The following is a 17319-nucleotide window of genomic DNA, read 5'->3' as shown; positions in this document are numbered from 1 at the left end:
ATAGGAATGAATCAATGTGAAGTTGTTTCACAAAAAATAGTCCAGTAAGAATAAAGTACTATAAAAAATGTGGCGCCTCTACAGGCCAACCGACTAGATCTTCTCAAGAAATATGGAAATGGATTAGATCGAAAAGCAATTTTTTTTTTTTTTTTTTACAAAGTTAAAGCTCAAAGTGAAACTTTACGAAAATATCTGAAAATTCGTTCTTGCTTGATAAATTGAAAGTCTACAAAAGACATGCATATCTCGCACTCTCACAAGAATAGTCTCTGAATACTAAACATTCTTTTTGATGAAGTTGAAGTAACTGTAAGAAATTACGAAAAATAATGGTCGAAAGGTGGTTTACTTAGCCCATTCCCGCAGCTCCCTTACAAAATTCTCACAATCCGAAAAGAACCAAAAAAAAGGCCGGACAATTTTAAAAATAAGATTTTAATTATATTTTGCCTTTGATTTGATCAAAGTTATAACAACAGAAAAAATATAAATAGAAAACTCAATCAATATCCCCGGCCAATGTTGTCGTCACGCCGTTCCTACATCTATCATTTATTGTACAACAAAATCCAATTATTCGGCGAGTTATATCCGATCAGAATGGGAAGATGTAACAGCAAGCTGATATTGGTACCGTCAATTTTCACCGATATATCAACCCATTGCTTCAGCCAATCGACCATCATGTCTGTGCTCAAATTTGTCGGATTTAATCCACGCGCTCGGCAAGCATGGATGAGAACGTCTTGCGGCAAATTGTGTACGCCACCCTCTCGCAGCATCGCCAAGTCTATGTGATGTATTACGAACGCGTGCTTGGCGAGTCGCATACGTTTCCGCCATCCCTTATGAATGCCATGCAGGCCGCACAGATTTTTCTACCAACAAAATAAATCGGAAAATTAGTTTCCTGCCGAAGGAAAAAGCAATCGCGGTACGGATTACCAAATGACTACAGGGCAATGACTCCAAATTGAATGGCTTTCTCGTGAACACGTCGTTTATTTCCAACAATTGCTCCACACTGGGATGCAATCCGCTGCCCAGCATTCCCAGTATCGATTTCAGTTGCCTGTACTGTGTGTCACTTCTGCTCTCGTCCAATTTCGTTTGCATGAATCGCAGCACTCGCATGTTGTGTTGTAGTCGTTCGCGCAAGAACTCCGTTTGGAATTGAGACTTCTGCTGAATGGACCAAAACTGAGTGCTGAGAAACGTGCGCGGATACATGTACGCCAGTGGGAAAATCACATAATTTGCCAGCGGTAGTGCAGATATCAGAAACACCGGAGCGACTTTTTTCATATCTTTAGGCAGCTGATGGTACACTTCGAGTTCTCTGCGTGTCAATGCGCGCAAGTGAAGTTCGGACGTGTTGGCAATTTTGTAGACTTTGACGAACTCTTTCATATCACGATACAGATCCCGCATGCCGATGACGAATGTTCGGTAAACATTCATCGCGGCAGGGAACCTCTTCTCCAGCACTTTCTCATAATTCGCGACGTAGTTGATGTATTTGGTGAGGAAGTATCCCTGCACATTCTGTTTGATATTTTGACTCTGGCGACTCAGTGACGATTGCTGACCGGTCGTTGTCGAACGTTTATCATCAGTCCTGAACAACACAAATGGAAATTATGAATGTTGGAGCCACTGACTGGCCGAGGTTATGTTTAAATCGTTAAAACGATAGTTGGGATAACTCACTTGGACGAACATAATCTACGTGATATGTACGAGTGTTCGATGAGGTATGTTCGTCTCATCACACCCATTGCTGTTGTCAGTGCCATAGTTCACGTCTTACATTAATTAAATCGAAAAAAAATTTCAATTTAAAATTTGATCAACAAAAATTTGTCATTTTTGATTGGAGAGGTTGGAGAGGATGACATATGACAGCACTGCAATTATGTCAAAATATTTTTCGTTCTCTATCCCAGCTGGGAAAGCGTCTACACGTCTAAGACCCAGGCAAAAAATTCTATTTATTTAAAGAAATATTTTGACAAGTACCCCAAGGCAAGGGACACCATTTTGTAATAACCAAGTTTCTACCATTTAAAAAATGTCTTTAAACATGGTTATTGCAAAATACTGCTGGTTATACAGTGTTTAAGGATAGCGAAAACCAGTTAAATTTAATTGGTCTCGGGGACAGCTGTCAAATATTCATCAATGAAAAAATAAATTGAGAGTTGAGCCCAGTTTAAATTTGTATAGAGTGTTATGATGAAAGAGAAGAAGATATTTTGACAAGTACCCCAAGGCAAGTTAAAATAAACTGGTCTTCTGTCCTCTCGCTCGCAACGTACCACGTTGAAAGAGAAGCAAATACGTTGACAAGTACCCCAAGGCAAGTTATAATAACTAGTCTTCGGTTTTCTCGCTCTGATCATAACAGTCTATATGATTTCTCTCATTTTGACGTGTGACCCCGAGACCTGTTTAAACAAAGTGGTCAAAAATCGCTCTCCTTAAACACTGTATAATAAACTGGTCTTCGGTCTTCTCCTCACTCACATCATAACATGTTGAAAGTGAAAGAAATACTTTGACAAGTACCCCAAGACAAGTTATAATTAAATGGTCTGTGAGAAAGCCGAAGACCTCTATAATTATAACTTGTGTTGGGGTACCTGTCATTGAATTTTTACATAAATATTTTGACAGATCCCCCAAGGCAAGTTAAAATAATTGGTCTGAATTATATTTCCTTATTAACACTCTACAGGTCTGTTCCAAGGTTATTTTAGCTATCAAAACGTCATCCATAGAGGCTCTATGAGAGACATAACCAAAAAAAAAATATTGTTGAAAAAATGTTTTGCAAAAACGTTGAGGTTATGGCTCTGTGGATGCTCTCCTTCGTTTTCGGCTTGTCAAAAATCTTTTTACCGTACAATGGCACAAACCTAATATCCTGATTTAAGGTTTGTTCCAAGAAACTGTAAGCCCGAAACTGGCAGAACGAACACGATTTCATCCACAGAGATCGGTTTTCGTATCAATATTGATGAGGTTATGGATGAAATTTGACAGTAATTTGACAATTCGTATGGCCTTGGAACCATAGAAATTATAAGCGCGGCCACTCACAGACCAGTCCTGCAACCTGAACGAAACAGGTTATTTCTGCTGTCAAAATATAATCCATAGAGACATAAGCAAACAAACAAAATGTTCACAAAAGCGTTGGTGACATTAATGTTTAGTGGAAGAGGATTGTGTCTATAGAGCGTTATGATGAAAGAGAAAGAAATATTTTGATAAGTACCCCAAGACAACTTATAATATACTGGTCTTCGGTCATCTCGCTCTCAAAGTAAGTAACACCAAGGCAAGTTATAATTAACTAGTCTTTGGCTCGCTCTGATCATAACAGTCTATTTTGAGTTCAAAATGATTTTCTAAAAGACTTCCTTTGATTTTCAAGGATTCCAGTCATCAGGTCCTGATTCAATACATAATCTGTAAACTTGATAGTGCTACCTGAAGGTCTGTCCATAATTGGCTGGATGTGAAATTGTGTAAAGTGAAGTGGGTTGGGCGGATGGCTGACGTTTGCACATTCAGTGTGAACATTTGAGTCTTCATATACTCCAAATGTTCATAAAAAACACTGAAATGTGTTTGTCGGTATATACCAGCGTAGTGGTCGCTTCACCACAAGACCCGCATGGGCATGTTTTATCAGATCGGGTGATGAAATGATATGAAAGTTTACTTTCATTTCATTTATGATTCACTAGACTTGTACATGCAAAAAGGTATGATCTACTTCATAGAGGTTAGTCATTTCTTTGCCACTGTCGCCATGGCCTGATGAGATGTGGTTTATTTTTGAACAGCATTGTTAAATGCAAAGCATCGTAAGATGCTTATCACACTATCTCACAGATCGAAACAGTGGCAGAAACGTTTTCCATGCCTAAGACGACCTGGACGAAGTACTTAAAACTCGAACGTTTACAAGCAGTTGTTTTATTAAAGTAACCTCCAATCTTCTGAACAGTACACCATGAAATGTGGGCTATACAAAACTGTGGTCAGGACTTTAACAGTAAATCAAGAAAACAGAAAATGAATTCAACGTCCAATCTGTGGACCAGTCAAAGTGGGCGATAGCGTATCGCCGATACGTGACGAATCAGGACAAATAGAGCGCTAGTGGAAATTTTCGGTACCGAAATCTTTGTTAGCGTTGTCAGAGCATCGCCTTTAAGATGGAATGGTCATATGATCCGCATGAACGATGACCGAGTGACAAATAAAGTTTTCGTGAGCCAATTCACGCCGTAAGTGTGCCTAAAATTTGAATTTTAAGTGAACGATTCGATGAAAAAGTGAACCGAAAAATACATTTCAACGCTTCATTGTATGAAAATGACGCTACGTTAGAAAGACCTCCGCACTTTTCATTTTGAATTTCGACCGCACTTACGGCGTGAATTTGTCAGTACAAAGATTCAAAGGGCGACCAAAAAACCCATAGAGTTGCCCTCGAGAGATGACATGGTAGTGCTGTCACTTTTTAACATGTCTGGGTGAAATGACGAAATACTGTTGTGGAGTCTGCCAAAGCTCGCTTGGGTTAACAACGGCTGTTAATTGTGTATGGTGCCATTCCAGAGAAAATGAGTTCGGTGTAGATTCTCAAGCCGTTCGTAACTTTAGGAATTCGTAACTTGACAGTTCTCATCGGATTTTATACACGCAACTGTCACGTTACGAAAATACGAGAATCGTCACCCAGTCTGTATTTTGAAAAGTGACGACTAAAAAATAGCTACCGACGGTTCAACCAAAGTGGATTCAAATTTAAAAAAGAAGAAAATGCGAACGCTGCTCACACCACAATATTAGGTATCGTTGAAGGAAAGCTGTCAACACTGTCAGTTTTTGAACGTATGCGGTGTGTATGATTTCGGTTCGATGTAGTCTGTCAAAACTCTTGCTAATAATAAAACAGCCAGCCACTCGTTTGTTTTCAATTTTTAATTTTTTCACTTTAAAAAGAGAATATTTGATGCAATAAGCACAAAAGTGGATTGAAAAAACGGGTGTGTGAAATTCGCGACCAATTGAATTGAATGCTGTATCACAGGACAAAATCGTCTATACGCAATGTGGATTTATGATGACGATTATTAACCGTCGAGTGTGATTTTGTGATATTTTTTTTCTTCTTCATTTTTCCCTTTATTGTTTGTGCGCGGATGTTCAATCTGCTGTGTAAAGCATTTATTTTACACTGGCTGTAAAATCGCGGAAGCCGGTCGACCAGAAGAAAATATTTATCAATTCGACTACGAGTTACCTTGTGTCGCTAGAATTTAAGGACTAAAACCAGAAGTGAGAATATTGATTGATATCATCAGTGTTTGTGTGTGTGTGACGGAAAAAGGAAAAATCATTGGCAAACAGATTCGAACTGAAATGAATTGCTGAAAATAAATTATTTTTCAATTTCGTTCTTCGTTAGTTTCGGTAAGTCTTTTTTTTTGTCATCCGAAAAATTATATATTGAATGACCCCATGACATATCTCTCCGACTCTCCGCGCAATTTACCTTGAAATTATTTTAGAATTTCACGACTCACTGTTTTTTGGTTGAGTTTCGAATAAAAGTGCGTCTGTCTGCACCGCCAATATCTTAGTACCGAAACAAACAAAAAAAAAATCATCGTCGTTCGTCACAATGATGCTGATGATGTTGTGGAATGAATAAAGAATTTTTGTTTGTTTGGTAACATTTTCAGGTTCCGAAATCATCCGAAAAATTATATGTTTCATCACAATCAATGATGTGACATTGAATTATGATTGTGTCTTGCGGCATTATTGAGATACGTCGTCTTGATGGGCCCTTGACAATATTTTTTTTCTCTCTCGTCTCTATTGTGTGCACACACACAGTTTTTGTGACTGAATTTTGGATTTGAACGGTAACATACATCAATTGTGTTCTCGATATCGATTATTTTCCTTGTACATTTTTCCGTTGTTTGTCCGCTAATAAACATACATTGCGTAGGTAGAAAGGTAATGTAATGTCTACATTACTTATCTGGCAAACGTTTTTATTGAATTTTCGACTGTGTAAACAATACATGCTCTAGTATGGTTCGTGTTTACCAATCAGTATTTAGTTGGTATTTTTGATCGGTATACTCCGTTATCAGTGCAGGATTATCCTTTTGAGAAATAGTTACACTGACGGAAATAATGTCTTGTTAGGGGGCTGTCCGTAAAAGACGTACGCAGACATAAACTGATCTCATCATAAGAATGTAATTTTGGTGGGTTTCGTTTGTTTCTTTCGTTTTATTTGTTCCACACGTATTCCATCACATAGAAGTAGCGTTTGGCTTTACGTTTCTTCCATTCCACACGTACTAGTGAGTGAAACGACGCTCTTTACGCTTCTTTTGTTGTCAACATGGGGAACGATGTGGAACAATTAAAACTAAGGCTGAAAACAAACGAGGCATTCAAAATGTGTTTTGGTCCTTGTTTTCATGACGAGATTGTCGCAACTGTCAAATAAAGTTAGAAATTTCTCTATCGAAAATTGCGGTTGCTGCATTTGTCAATGAAAACTAGGACCAAAACACGTTATCACTGCAGTCGCAGTTAAATTTAATTGGTCTCAGGGTCAGCTGTCAAATATTCATCAATGAAAAAAGAAATTGAGAGTTGAGCCCAGTTTAAATTTGTTCTGACGAATATTTTAGGTCAACCGCTTAGTGAACTGTTAAAATAACACAAGACGCACGTTTCGGCACGAAATCCGAATTAAATCACATCGAAATCACTGTTGAAAAGTCCGTTATTTTAGCACCGTGTACCAAATTACCCCACGCCGATTTTCTTCGTTAAACCATATTCGACTAACTTCAAGGTGGATGTGAATTGAGTAGGAAGTGCTTTTTGACAGATTTTCTGTTGTAAAGTCTCTTTAAACTACAATCTTTAATAGATCATCTTCATGGCCGATTAATATGCCAACCACGTTAAAAAACATACCATATCTTGAAGATGACCAATTGAGTTGAGTTTAGAAGGAGATAGATAAAACCAGACAATCAATGTCAAAGGCCTATTTGCTTATTAATCGGAATTTTTAAGAATTTTTAATTCTAAGAACTTTCCATATTTTTTAGAATTATTATTGTCAATTGCATTCACCCAAATTATTTATGTTACTCAAACACGTGAGGTAAAGTTAAATTTACTCCACTGTTATGTGGCGAAACTTTGCCTCAAGTTTTTGAGTAAAATACCTTACTTGACAATCGAACAAATGGTGGAAATAGAACTTCTTGTGTGTTTACCGACCTCGGCTACATCTTGATCGGTGAATTTCACACAAGAAATGCCATTTGTTCCATTAGTAAGTAGTTACCGAAATTTACGGTGACGGGACATTTCTACCGTGTTCTTATCGTCCTGGTCGATAGTCCAGAACAGGATAATGTTCATCAGAAAGATGCAGAGCCTAATATTTGGGAATCGTTTTTGAGAATTTTTGGGAATTTAGGGAATTTTTGGGAATTTTAGGGAATTTTAGGGAATTTTTGGGAATTTTTGGGAATTTAGGGAATTTTTGGGAATTAATTCTCAAAAATTCCCGAAAATTCCCAAAAAATTTCTTTTCTTTGCATTTTATAATTAAATGCTCGTAAAAGATCAGGAAAAGTTCAAAGACCGATAAAAATTATGAACAAGCAAAAAAAATGTGGATTTTTTTTGGAATTTTAGTGAACTTTTGGGAATTGGTTCCCAAATATTATGCTCTGAATGATATAATTCTTGTCGATGTACTCGCACCAGCCAGGGCGTATACTCTACTTGTAGGTCTCTCCAAAGCCGACATTAGTACAACACTACAATAATTTAAGAACAATGTACACTCCGACCCCCTGTGAAGTACATTTTTGATGATAAATTTTTGTTCGAAATATTTTTGAAAAAAGTGGCCTCATCGTTTGGTGCCAGAACGTTTCATCCACTTTTTTCAAAAAATATTCTAATAAGAAGTTATCATCGAAAATGTTTTTCCTAGAAGGTCGGAGTGTAGACTGCTCTTAAAATAATTATTTTTGAGTTATAGCCGCAAAAAGGTTTTCGGTACCCTCTGACATGCTTTCACCTTTGAACACTTTAACCGAAAATTTGAAAAAATGTTCGAAAAAAATGAAAGATACGATTCTCTAGAATTGAAGACGAATCTATCACTCCTTAAAATCGGAGACCACTTGTTCCCCTATCACCATCACCTCCAGTTTTGGCGATATGTCGCTTAAGCTCAATTTACTGAATATATTATGTTCAATATGTTCTGAAATATTTGTTGTGTTTTTTGGGAATTTTTGGGAATTTTAGGGAATTTTTGGGAATTTTGGGAATTTAGAGAAATAATTCCCAAATATTAGGCTATGGAAAGATGTAATACTTATCATCCTCTGGGCGATATTAATACCCAGAAATTATATCACCCAGGGCGATATTATCATACACAAACTTGTGGACGATATTATCACCTTCTGGGCAATGTTGCTGCACCGCCTCTTTCTCATGTATGGCTTAGAGTGATTTTTCATTCATTCGATATATCCTTCTTGACTTTTATACCTTCGTAACATGCCATTATCGATCACAAACAACCTTCTCTTATCAACCATAGCACACGCTGCAATTCAATGGACTAACAATTAAATAATAAAAAAAAAACCTTTCGCACCAACTAGAGACAGTTTTCCTCTTACAAAACATGAAAAGTAAAGATTTCCTACTATTTGGATATTACAAAGCGAAAAATTCAGGTCAATAACATTTTCCAGGGCAATCTTATAACCTAGCGCTAGATTACGCATTTTATAACTTCAATCGCCCAGGGCCATACTACCACAATCACCCAGATGACAATAATGCACCTGGAAGATAATGTTATCGCCCAGAAGATCATGTCCGGAGCGATAGCGGAGGACTTGACGCAGTCTAACTTCCAAAAAAAGAACGAAGCATTTTTTTTGAGACGCGGCAACTATATATAGCCGAACATTTAAGTTTCTTTCCTTTGGCCTGTATCACCACAAATCCTATTTTATCTTAATCGCTTCAAATACGAGCAAAACGAGCTATCACTCGACTATGTAACTTTAAAATTGCCGGAGATACATCGTTTTGAAGTTGGTCATTTCGATAGAAAATACATCGTAAAATAAAACACAACATTCTCTAAAACAAATGAAAATTGAATTTAACTATTTCACTTCACTCTTTATCAGAACGTATTTCCATCACATAAACAAAAAACAAGCTGATTTCGTCGTTTACGACTCATCAGTGCACCTTTGTCATGACCATGTGCATATCAGCTCGTACACTTTTAGACTAAATCAAATCAAGTGTACGAAACACATCACACGCTGACCGTACTGATAGAACAATGGGTTACTGTAAATACAATTCGCTCGATGCTTCGAGAACCTAATTGTGAGTTTTTGGTTATTTTCATAGCAGAACTATGACCGAAAAATCGCAAACAAATATACATTCAAACGATCATCTAAGATGATATTTACGTTAGAAATTATTTTGCATATCGAAAGGCTAACCATACCTCCGTGTTTTAGAGCACACAACTCGGAATCATTTACACTTGATTTGATTTAGTCTAAAAGTGTACGAGCTGATATGCACATGGTCATGACAAAGGTGCACTGATGAGTCGTAAACGACGAAATCAGCTTGTTTTTTTTTTTTTTTTTTTTTTTTTTTTTTTTTTTTTTTTTTGTTTATGTGATGGAAATACGTTCTGATAAAGAGTGAAGTGAAATAGTTAAATTCAATTTTCATTTGTTTTAGAGAATGTTGTGTTTTATTTTACGATGAAGGCCTGTTTCGGGCAGTAATCCGTGGATGATGCAGCGGTTGAAGAAATTTATTTTTCTTCGAGCGCGAATGTATCGAACCAAAATTGATTTTGAAAAGAAGTTTCTTTTCACATTTAATTTTTCCTTTAAATAGAAAATACACCAAATTAACGTTTTCCAAACAATCAAAATCTTTCAACTTACTCTGTATGTTTCTATCTGTATATCTGTCTATATGTCTATAAAAATAAAAATGTGATACGCCATTACCCCAGGAAAAACCAGAATTTTGTTTTATTGGCCTCGAAGTGGTTTCTGAGTGTGGTTTTCGAGGGTCGGGGACGCGTTTTCGGCTGTAGCTTAGCTGTATTGAAACCTACAGAGGCGTGCGACCCATCAAATGAAAGGTGTTCGTAACACGATTCGAACAAAAAAATAATTCGGGGCAGATTCGTTTGAGCTAGAGCGATTAGAGTGACCAAATTTTAAGCTACTCGAGCGTAGGATGAAAGGACTAATATTTTTTTGGGTTATGAGAGATAGAGAATTACTTTCTTCGGCAAAGTCTCAGAGTTTTACGAGTAGAACAGAGGGGCATATGTGAAAAATGTCGAAAGTTGGAAATGGGTGGGTCAATTAGGGTTTTGGAGATATTTCTTGAATGGTGGCAGATAGAGAGTTGCTTTCTTCGGCAAAGTCTCAGAGTTTTACGAGTAGAACAGACTGGCATATGTGAAAAATGTCGAAAGTTAGAGATGGATGGGTCAATTGGGGTTGTGGAGATATTTCTTGAATGGTGGCAGATAGAGAATTACTTTCGTCAAATTTTCGATTTTCGTCAAATTTTCGAATTTCGTCAAATTTTCGATTTTCGTCAAATTTTCGAATTTCGTCAAATTTCGTCAAATGTCGTCAAATTTTCGAATTTCATCAAATTTTCGAATTTCATCAAATTTTCTGAATTTCGTCAGATTTTGGAATTTCGTCAAATTTTCGAATTTCGTCAAACTTCGTCAAATGTCGTAAAATTTTCGAATTTCATCAAATTTTCTGAATTTCGTCAGATTTTGGAATTTCGTCAAATTTTCGATTTTCGTCAAATTTTGTCAAATTTTCGAATTTCGTCAAATTTCGTCAAATTTTCGAATTTCGTCAAATTTTCGAATTTCGTCAAATTTTCGATTTTCGTAAAATTTTTGAATTAAAACTGTAAACTGTTATAAAAAGCAGTGTTGAGTACACTTCTAAAACGACTGATATCCCAACAAAAATCTCTTTGAGAAAAGTGTGACGCAGGCTTTGAAATACAATTTCTAAAATGAATGATATCGCTAGAGTTGACGCTTTCAGCTTTGTTACGCAAAAATTAAATTTTACACCCAATTTTAGTTCAAACAAGCTGGCTTAGTTTTTCTCATCATCTGCCAAATAATTTTTACAAAAAAAATTAGACTGGAAACAACCAAAATTTTACCAAAAAAATCTGCGTCGCATGTGGCAGATAAATTTTCTTGCTGGTCTGTTCCTGAACATCTGCCACTTTGCGACACAGATTTTTTTGGTAAAATTTTGGTTGTTTCCAGTCAAATTTTATTTTGGTAAAAATTGTTTGGCAGATGATGAGAAAAACTAAGCCAGCTTGTTTGAACTAATTGGGTGTAAAATTTAATTTTTGCGTAACGAAAGCGTCAACTCCTAGCGATATCATTCATTTTAGAAATTGTATTTCAAAGACTGCGTCACACTTTTCTCGAAGAGATTTTTGTTGGGATGGATATTTTGTCAAGAGGATGATAATATCGTCCACAAATTTGTGTATGAATACATAGTGTTCAGGGTAATAATTTCTGTGGAATAACATCGTCCAGAGGGTGATATTATATCTTTCTGGGCAATATTATCCTGTTCTGGACGATAATTATCGCTTTTTCGATCACTACTATCATCTCTGAGCGATATTGTTACCCAAAACTGCATATTTTCGTCTACTGGGCGATATTTTCGTCAGGGATGATAATCATACGGTAGAAATGTCAAATTTACTGAATCTAACACAAATCAAATTCCGTTAATTTTCAATAAATTTCTTTTTAATTTGGTCAACTTTGGTAAATGAATTTGTCAATGATAGACCATGGTTAAAGGTATTCCATAACTTTCTGCAGAAACGCCGAGTTCGTGACAATAAGGCGAGTAGTCGAAGTTTCTTCAGGAACTCATCGCTTCTTCAGGAAGTTGTCGTTTCTTACCATTTTGCAAAAGAATATTCCCTTTACAAAAAATGAAGAAATCAGCGATGAAAAACGATGATTTTCTGAAGAAGCAGTGAGTTTCTGAAGAACCGGTGAATTTCTGAAGAAGCGTCGACTACTCGTCTTTTTGTCAGAAACTCGTCGTTTATACATAAAGTCATCGACACTCGTGTCGTCGAATTTTCAGGACTATTATTGATACCCCTAGAGCGAAATGCAAACCTAGAATTATACACAAGCCGAACGAATAATAACCCAAGGAAATTTAACGTAAGGCTTGTCAGGAGACATAGGCCAATAGATTGAAATCAGTATGACTTGCTACTGTGCAATATGCGTTAGTAGGTTCCCGCAGCATGTATTCAAAGTTCAAACTCCAATCCGGGTTGACCTGTCAGGTTGTATAACTGAATTGGACCTGAAGTGGTCGTAAAATTGTCTGTTCATCATACTACTAGGCGAATCGTGTTTGAAATTTTAGGTAAATTTTTAACATCTGGTACTAACAGACACACATGTTCCACGTACCATACAACGGAGGCAAATTTTAATTTATTTCGGAGATTAGACGACATGCTGTGCTGTATCTGTAGACAATTCAATTTGTGAATTGGATTTTTCCTCGAAAACGTTACGTCTCTTATCATTCAAACACAGATTGGTGTTGATAAAGTTTAGAACAAGTCACACTTGAAACGAAAACACATTTTGCGTTCGATTGAAAACCACCAAAACATCCGCATATTGTGCACGGAATGGAACAACCTGCTACGTTGGTCGAACAACCGAAAATAAAACTGTTACCGAACCAAACCAATTGCATAATTGGCTACCTGCCCTGTCATTCAACTCATTTTTGCCCCCTTCGCTTTCAGTTATATACACGTTACCTCACCTACCAATGCTGTATAATGTTCGATTCACGACTCTGCTGTTAAAATGACGTCATCCCCACTTTTATCACATGGGTAGGAGCGTAAAACCGATTTAAATTATTTATTTTTTGCCCATGGCTATTAATCACCTATATTTCCACGATAAGCAAATCTGAATACATTGCAAAGTTCTGTTCATTGCTTCAGCATTGCGCTGATAAGAAATTTACCTTTGAACAGTCCCACTGATAACTGGCAGAGATACAGAGAGTGTTTTTTTTCGTACATATAGCTCAGTTATCAGCTAGCCAAACATTTATGTGTAAACGGCATAAACGTACAATGTTCGTTCATCCACATAAGTGTATTACTCAACTCATTAATTCAACATTATAAAGTGGAATTATTGAAAGAAATTGTACATAACGATAAGGCAGCGGTGCTGGTGTATGTGAGAGCTACGATATATGAGCTGTTTAACTGAGTAGGTACAACAGTAAGTAGATTCTGTAGATAGAATGCGTTTTTTTCTACAGAATTGATTGTTTCAATTAAATTAGGTCGTTTCGGAGACATTGTCAAACTGCTCACGGTGCGCTTGAAATGAATTTAATTGAAAATTCTTTACACGTGGGATCTCACAACGGATTTGGCTTTTGTATCAAAAGAAATAATTTTTTGGTAGAACTGTAGGGAGGCGCCAACGGCATTTTTGAAGTATTGAAGAAGATGGCGGTTTTTCAGGCAATTTTCATACATTTTTACATGGCGCCACCAAATCTTGAAAATAACGTTTTTTTGTGGATGTGGTCGGAAGATGACGATTTGCTTGACTCTAATAAAAGTTTGTGAAGGAAAACACTTGCTGGGCGGTGCGGAAAAACAGGAAAAGTAGCAAAAATGCAGTTTTTTTTACTGTCTCGCCAATAGCTACCGATCGAATTTCGAAATTTGGGCTCGACTCGTCAATACCTTTCATATCGCAAACGAGTTTTGAGCGAAAACATATCCAGAGATAGGCTTGCAAAACAGGCAAAGCAGGCACAACAAGTCAAAACAAAAATACTGTAGTGCCCCTTACTATATTAAGTAAGAGAGAAGTAAGTTCTCTCTCTTTAGTATAAGAACCATGAATATGTTACTTAAGTGAATAAAGAATCATTCCATATTATATCGTCAAGCAGTGCGTTTCACTTAATACAACACTCCCGTTAAGACTATATATACCAATTATATATATACATGGCGACAGTGACAGTGATATAAAAAAAAAAAAACGATAAGTGGTCGGGTTAGTGAAACCGTTGTACTGCAAAGTAAATAATTATTAATAAAGTGAATCATTAAATGAATAAATTATGGGCACATCTGACTCAAAGCCGCAAACCGCCACAACGGATGGTACTAACAGTAATACTGATGTTAATAGTGTCAATATAATTCAAGAATTTTCCGAACACAAAACCAGCACTGGCATTTGTTTATTAATAATAGTGGTACTATTGGCAATTCACTTTATCTATAAATTTTACACGTTACATAAAAAGTGTATCATAAAGCGTGAGAGACAAGTACGCCAAATTTGAATATTGAATATAAAAACAGAAAAATAAACCACGAACAATATTTGACGGGATTTGAAAAATAAATGAACAAATAACATTACTGGAATTGATGGACATCCAAGAGCACAGGCACGAAAATTCGTACAAATTTGGTCCGTGGGGTCCGTGGAAAACAGGAGAACATTGCTAAGTCAACAGCGAAGGCACAGAAAATCATAGATGGCACAGGCGCGTAAGGTCGTACAAAATTTGGCCCTGGGTAAACAGATACACATAGCAACAGGTATGAGTTATGGAAATTAAAATTTGATTTTTTTTTTATAAGAAAATGTTTTAAATTTTGAAGTTTTTATATGTAACGACACGCGATTGAAAATTATATTTTATGCTTACGTTTTAAAATCGATGTTATAGGAGAACGATTGTTTATTTTGCGACAGGATGTTGAAATATTAAATACGACGAAATGTTGTTCTAATTAAAAAGAAAGAAAAAAATATTTTTTTTTCTGATGTCAGCGAATTTAACACGCGCAGTTTTGAAATTCTTTACACGCGCAGTTTTGGAATTATTTTTTTTTCGCTTACAATCGGTATTTGGTATTATTTTATGAAAGAAATACGATACTAAGTTTGGGACAGGATGTATAAATTTTGAAAATAATTGCAACATTGTGATTGATAAAGCAAACAAAGCGTATTTAATGGTACGAAATGGAAACGTTTGAATCAAAGCCTTTATTTGATTTAACGGAATTTTTAATTGTTTATTTTTCAATTTTATTTTTCTTGATGGTCTTGTCATTGGTTTTAATTTGGTTTTATTGTCAAGCCCGAACGAATAGATTCATTTGATGTGTTTATATTGTTGGAAATCTGGTGAAGTTGATACGAATGAGTATTTTTTATTTGGCAAAGTATGACTACATGGACACAATTAAGTACTAAATTAGACGAACACAGAATAGAATTTGAAAGAATTTATAAATGCCTGAGTGTTTCAATTAAAAGGAAAATTCAACGTGAAACTTTCGATAAACATTTACAAGACATTATTGAAGTATATAACGCTGCGACAAAGTTGATAAGAACGCACGATCTGCAAGAAGACCATTTGACTTATTGTACGGAATTTCACACAAAAATTAGAGATCGTCTTCTCAAATTGTTTGGAACTTTGAAAGTACACATTGTAGTACCCCCCGGAGTAAAAGAAATTGACCCAAAAGTACTTGATAAAGGTGATTCAGACTCAGATTCAGAAATGGTACAATCAGCTGAAGAGTTTCTTGCCTTGGCAGGAAAAACTATCTCTAGGAATTATGCAGGTGACCCATTAGCCCTTACAGCTTTCATAAACTCTATCAAACTTCTCGAGAAGATGGCAGGTACGACGCACGTTACCCTTTTGATAACATATTTAATGACTAAATTGGAAGATAAGGCTATGGAATCAGTCCCTGAAGATCCACAAACTATTCAAGAAATAATTGATGGACTTAAAGTAGGCATTAAACCTGAGACGTCTAAAGTAGTAAAGAGTAGGTTACAGGCTTTGAAGTTTGACAGATTCAAGGTTCAAGACTTTGCCCTTGAAGCGACGAAATTGAGTGAAGCACTCCAAAGAGCTTTAGTGTTGGAAGGTGTTGGTAAGGTCAAAGCACGAGAAATGTGTGTAGATGAAACTATTGACATGTGTCGGGCGAATGCTCGAAGTGATCTGATTAAAGCCGTATTATCAGCGTCTCAATACAATGATCCTGATGAAGTAGTTGCTAAACTGATTTTAGAATCGTCTACCGAAAAGCAGGAAAAGCAAGTGTTAGCATACAAGGCACAGTTTAGAGGTAAACGGGGAAAAGGTAGAAGCCGTGGTGGTTACGGTAATTACGGTAATAATTATGGAAACTATAATAAATGGAATGGTGGAAATAATAATTACCATCAAAACGGCAATGGTCGAGGTAATAATGGTAGAGGAAGATCCTGGAATCGTGGCCGTGGTCGTGGTCGCGGAAGTTATCAGAATTATCAAAATTATCCGAATCACTCAGTTAGAATAGTCGAGGCTTTGGGAAACGAGGAAGCCCCTCAGCGATACCAGCAGCTGGGGGAAACAACAGCAATGATGCCGTATCAGTCTCAATAGTCCAAAGGAAGGTTCTATCTATGAACCCAAACTACTCAGATTTTATAGTTTTGAGTAGTTCGATTTCAAATAAACAATGCACATTCCTAATTGACACGCAGGCGGACATAACTCTCTTAAAAATTTGCGCAGTCCGCCCAAGAGCGCTATTAGATGTAGAAAATTTGATTGACATAACAGGAATAACGGAAGATCCCATAACGACTTTGGGTTGTACGAATGCGACGTTGGGTAATGACGATTTTAGAGTAAATTTTCCAGTACATGTAGTACCAAATGAATTCAATATTCCGTCAGATGGGATCCTAGGTAAAGACTTCATGAAACATTTTAGATGCAATATAAATTACGGAGATATGACGTTTAGATTTACATTAAACGAACAAATGATTACGGTACCAATAAGGGAAGGTCCCGAAGTAAATACGATAGTTTTACCCGCGAGAAGTGAGGTAATTAGACAATTCAATTTGAAAAAAGAAGTGTTAGAACCCCAGTGGGTCGATTCTTGGGAAATTAGTGCAGGAGTCTTCACAGCTCGCACAATAATTAGCTCAGCTCAGCCGTTGATCCGAATTCTCAATACTACGGA

At 36.5% G+C, this 17319-nt stretch overlaps 2 protein-coding genes across 3 annotated transcripts in view; one reads left to right on the top strand and one right to left on the bottom strand.

The window, feature by feature from the left end:
* Nucleotides 1–422: 422 nt before the first annotated feature.
* On the bottom strand, nucleotides 423–1905 carry LOC119075963 (LETM1 domain-containing protein 1). Its single transcript, XM_037182545.1, has 3 exons — nucleotides 1714–1905; nucleotides 949–1621; nucleotides 423–881 (listed from the first exon to the last, which is right to left on the bottom strand). The coding sequence occupies exons 1-3, from the start codon at nucleotides 1797–1799 to the stop codon at nucleotides 552–554; spliced, it is 1089 nt and encodes a 362-aa protein (XP_037038440.1). The 5' UTR covers nucleotides 1800–1905; the 3' UTR covers nucleotides 423–551.
* Nucleotides 1906–4921: 3016 nt separating this feature from the next.
* LOC119075960 (acyl-CoA:lysophosphatidylglycerol acyltransferase 1-like) overlaps nucleotides 4922–17319 on the top strand; it is a 31088-nt gene continuing 18690 nt past the window's right edge. For both annotated transcript variants that reach the window (XM_037182541.1, XM_037182539.1), the window contains exon 1: nucleotides 4922–5496. The gene's annotated coding sequence lies outside the window, so the exon portion shown is untranslated. The remainder of the gene's footprint in view (nucleotides 5497–17319) is intronic.

This window comes from Bradysia coprophila, unplaced genomic scaffold, assembly GCF_014529535.1.
Source record: "Bradysia coprophila strain Holo2 unplaced genomic scaffold, BU_Bcop_v1 contig_232, whole genome shotgun sequence".
Classification (NCBI taxonomy): domain Eukaryota; kingdom Metazoa; phylum Arthropoda; class Insecta; order Diptera; family Sciaridae; genus Bradysia; species Bradysia coprophila.
Note: the sequence above shows the minus strand (reverse complement) of the source record. Positions and strands in the feature narration are given on the sequence as shown.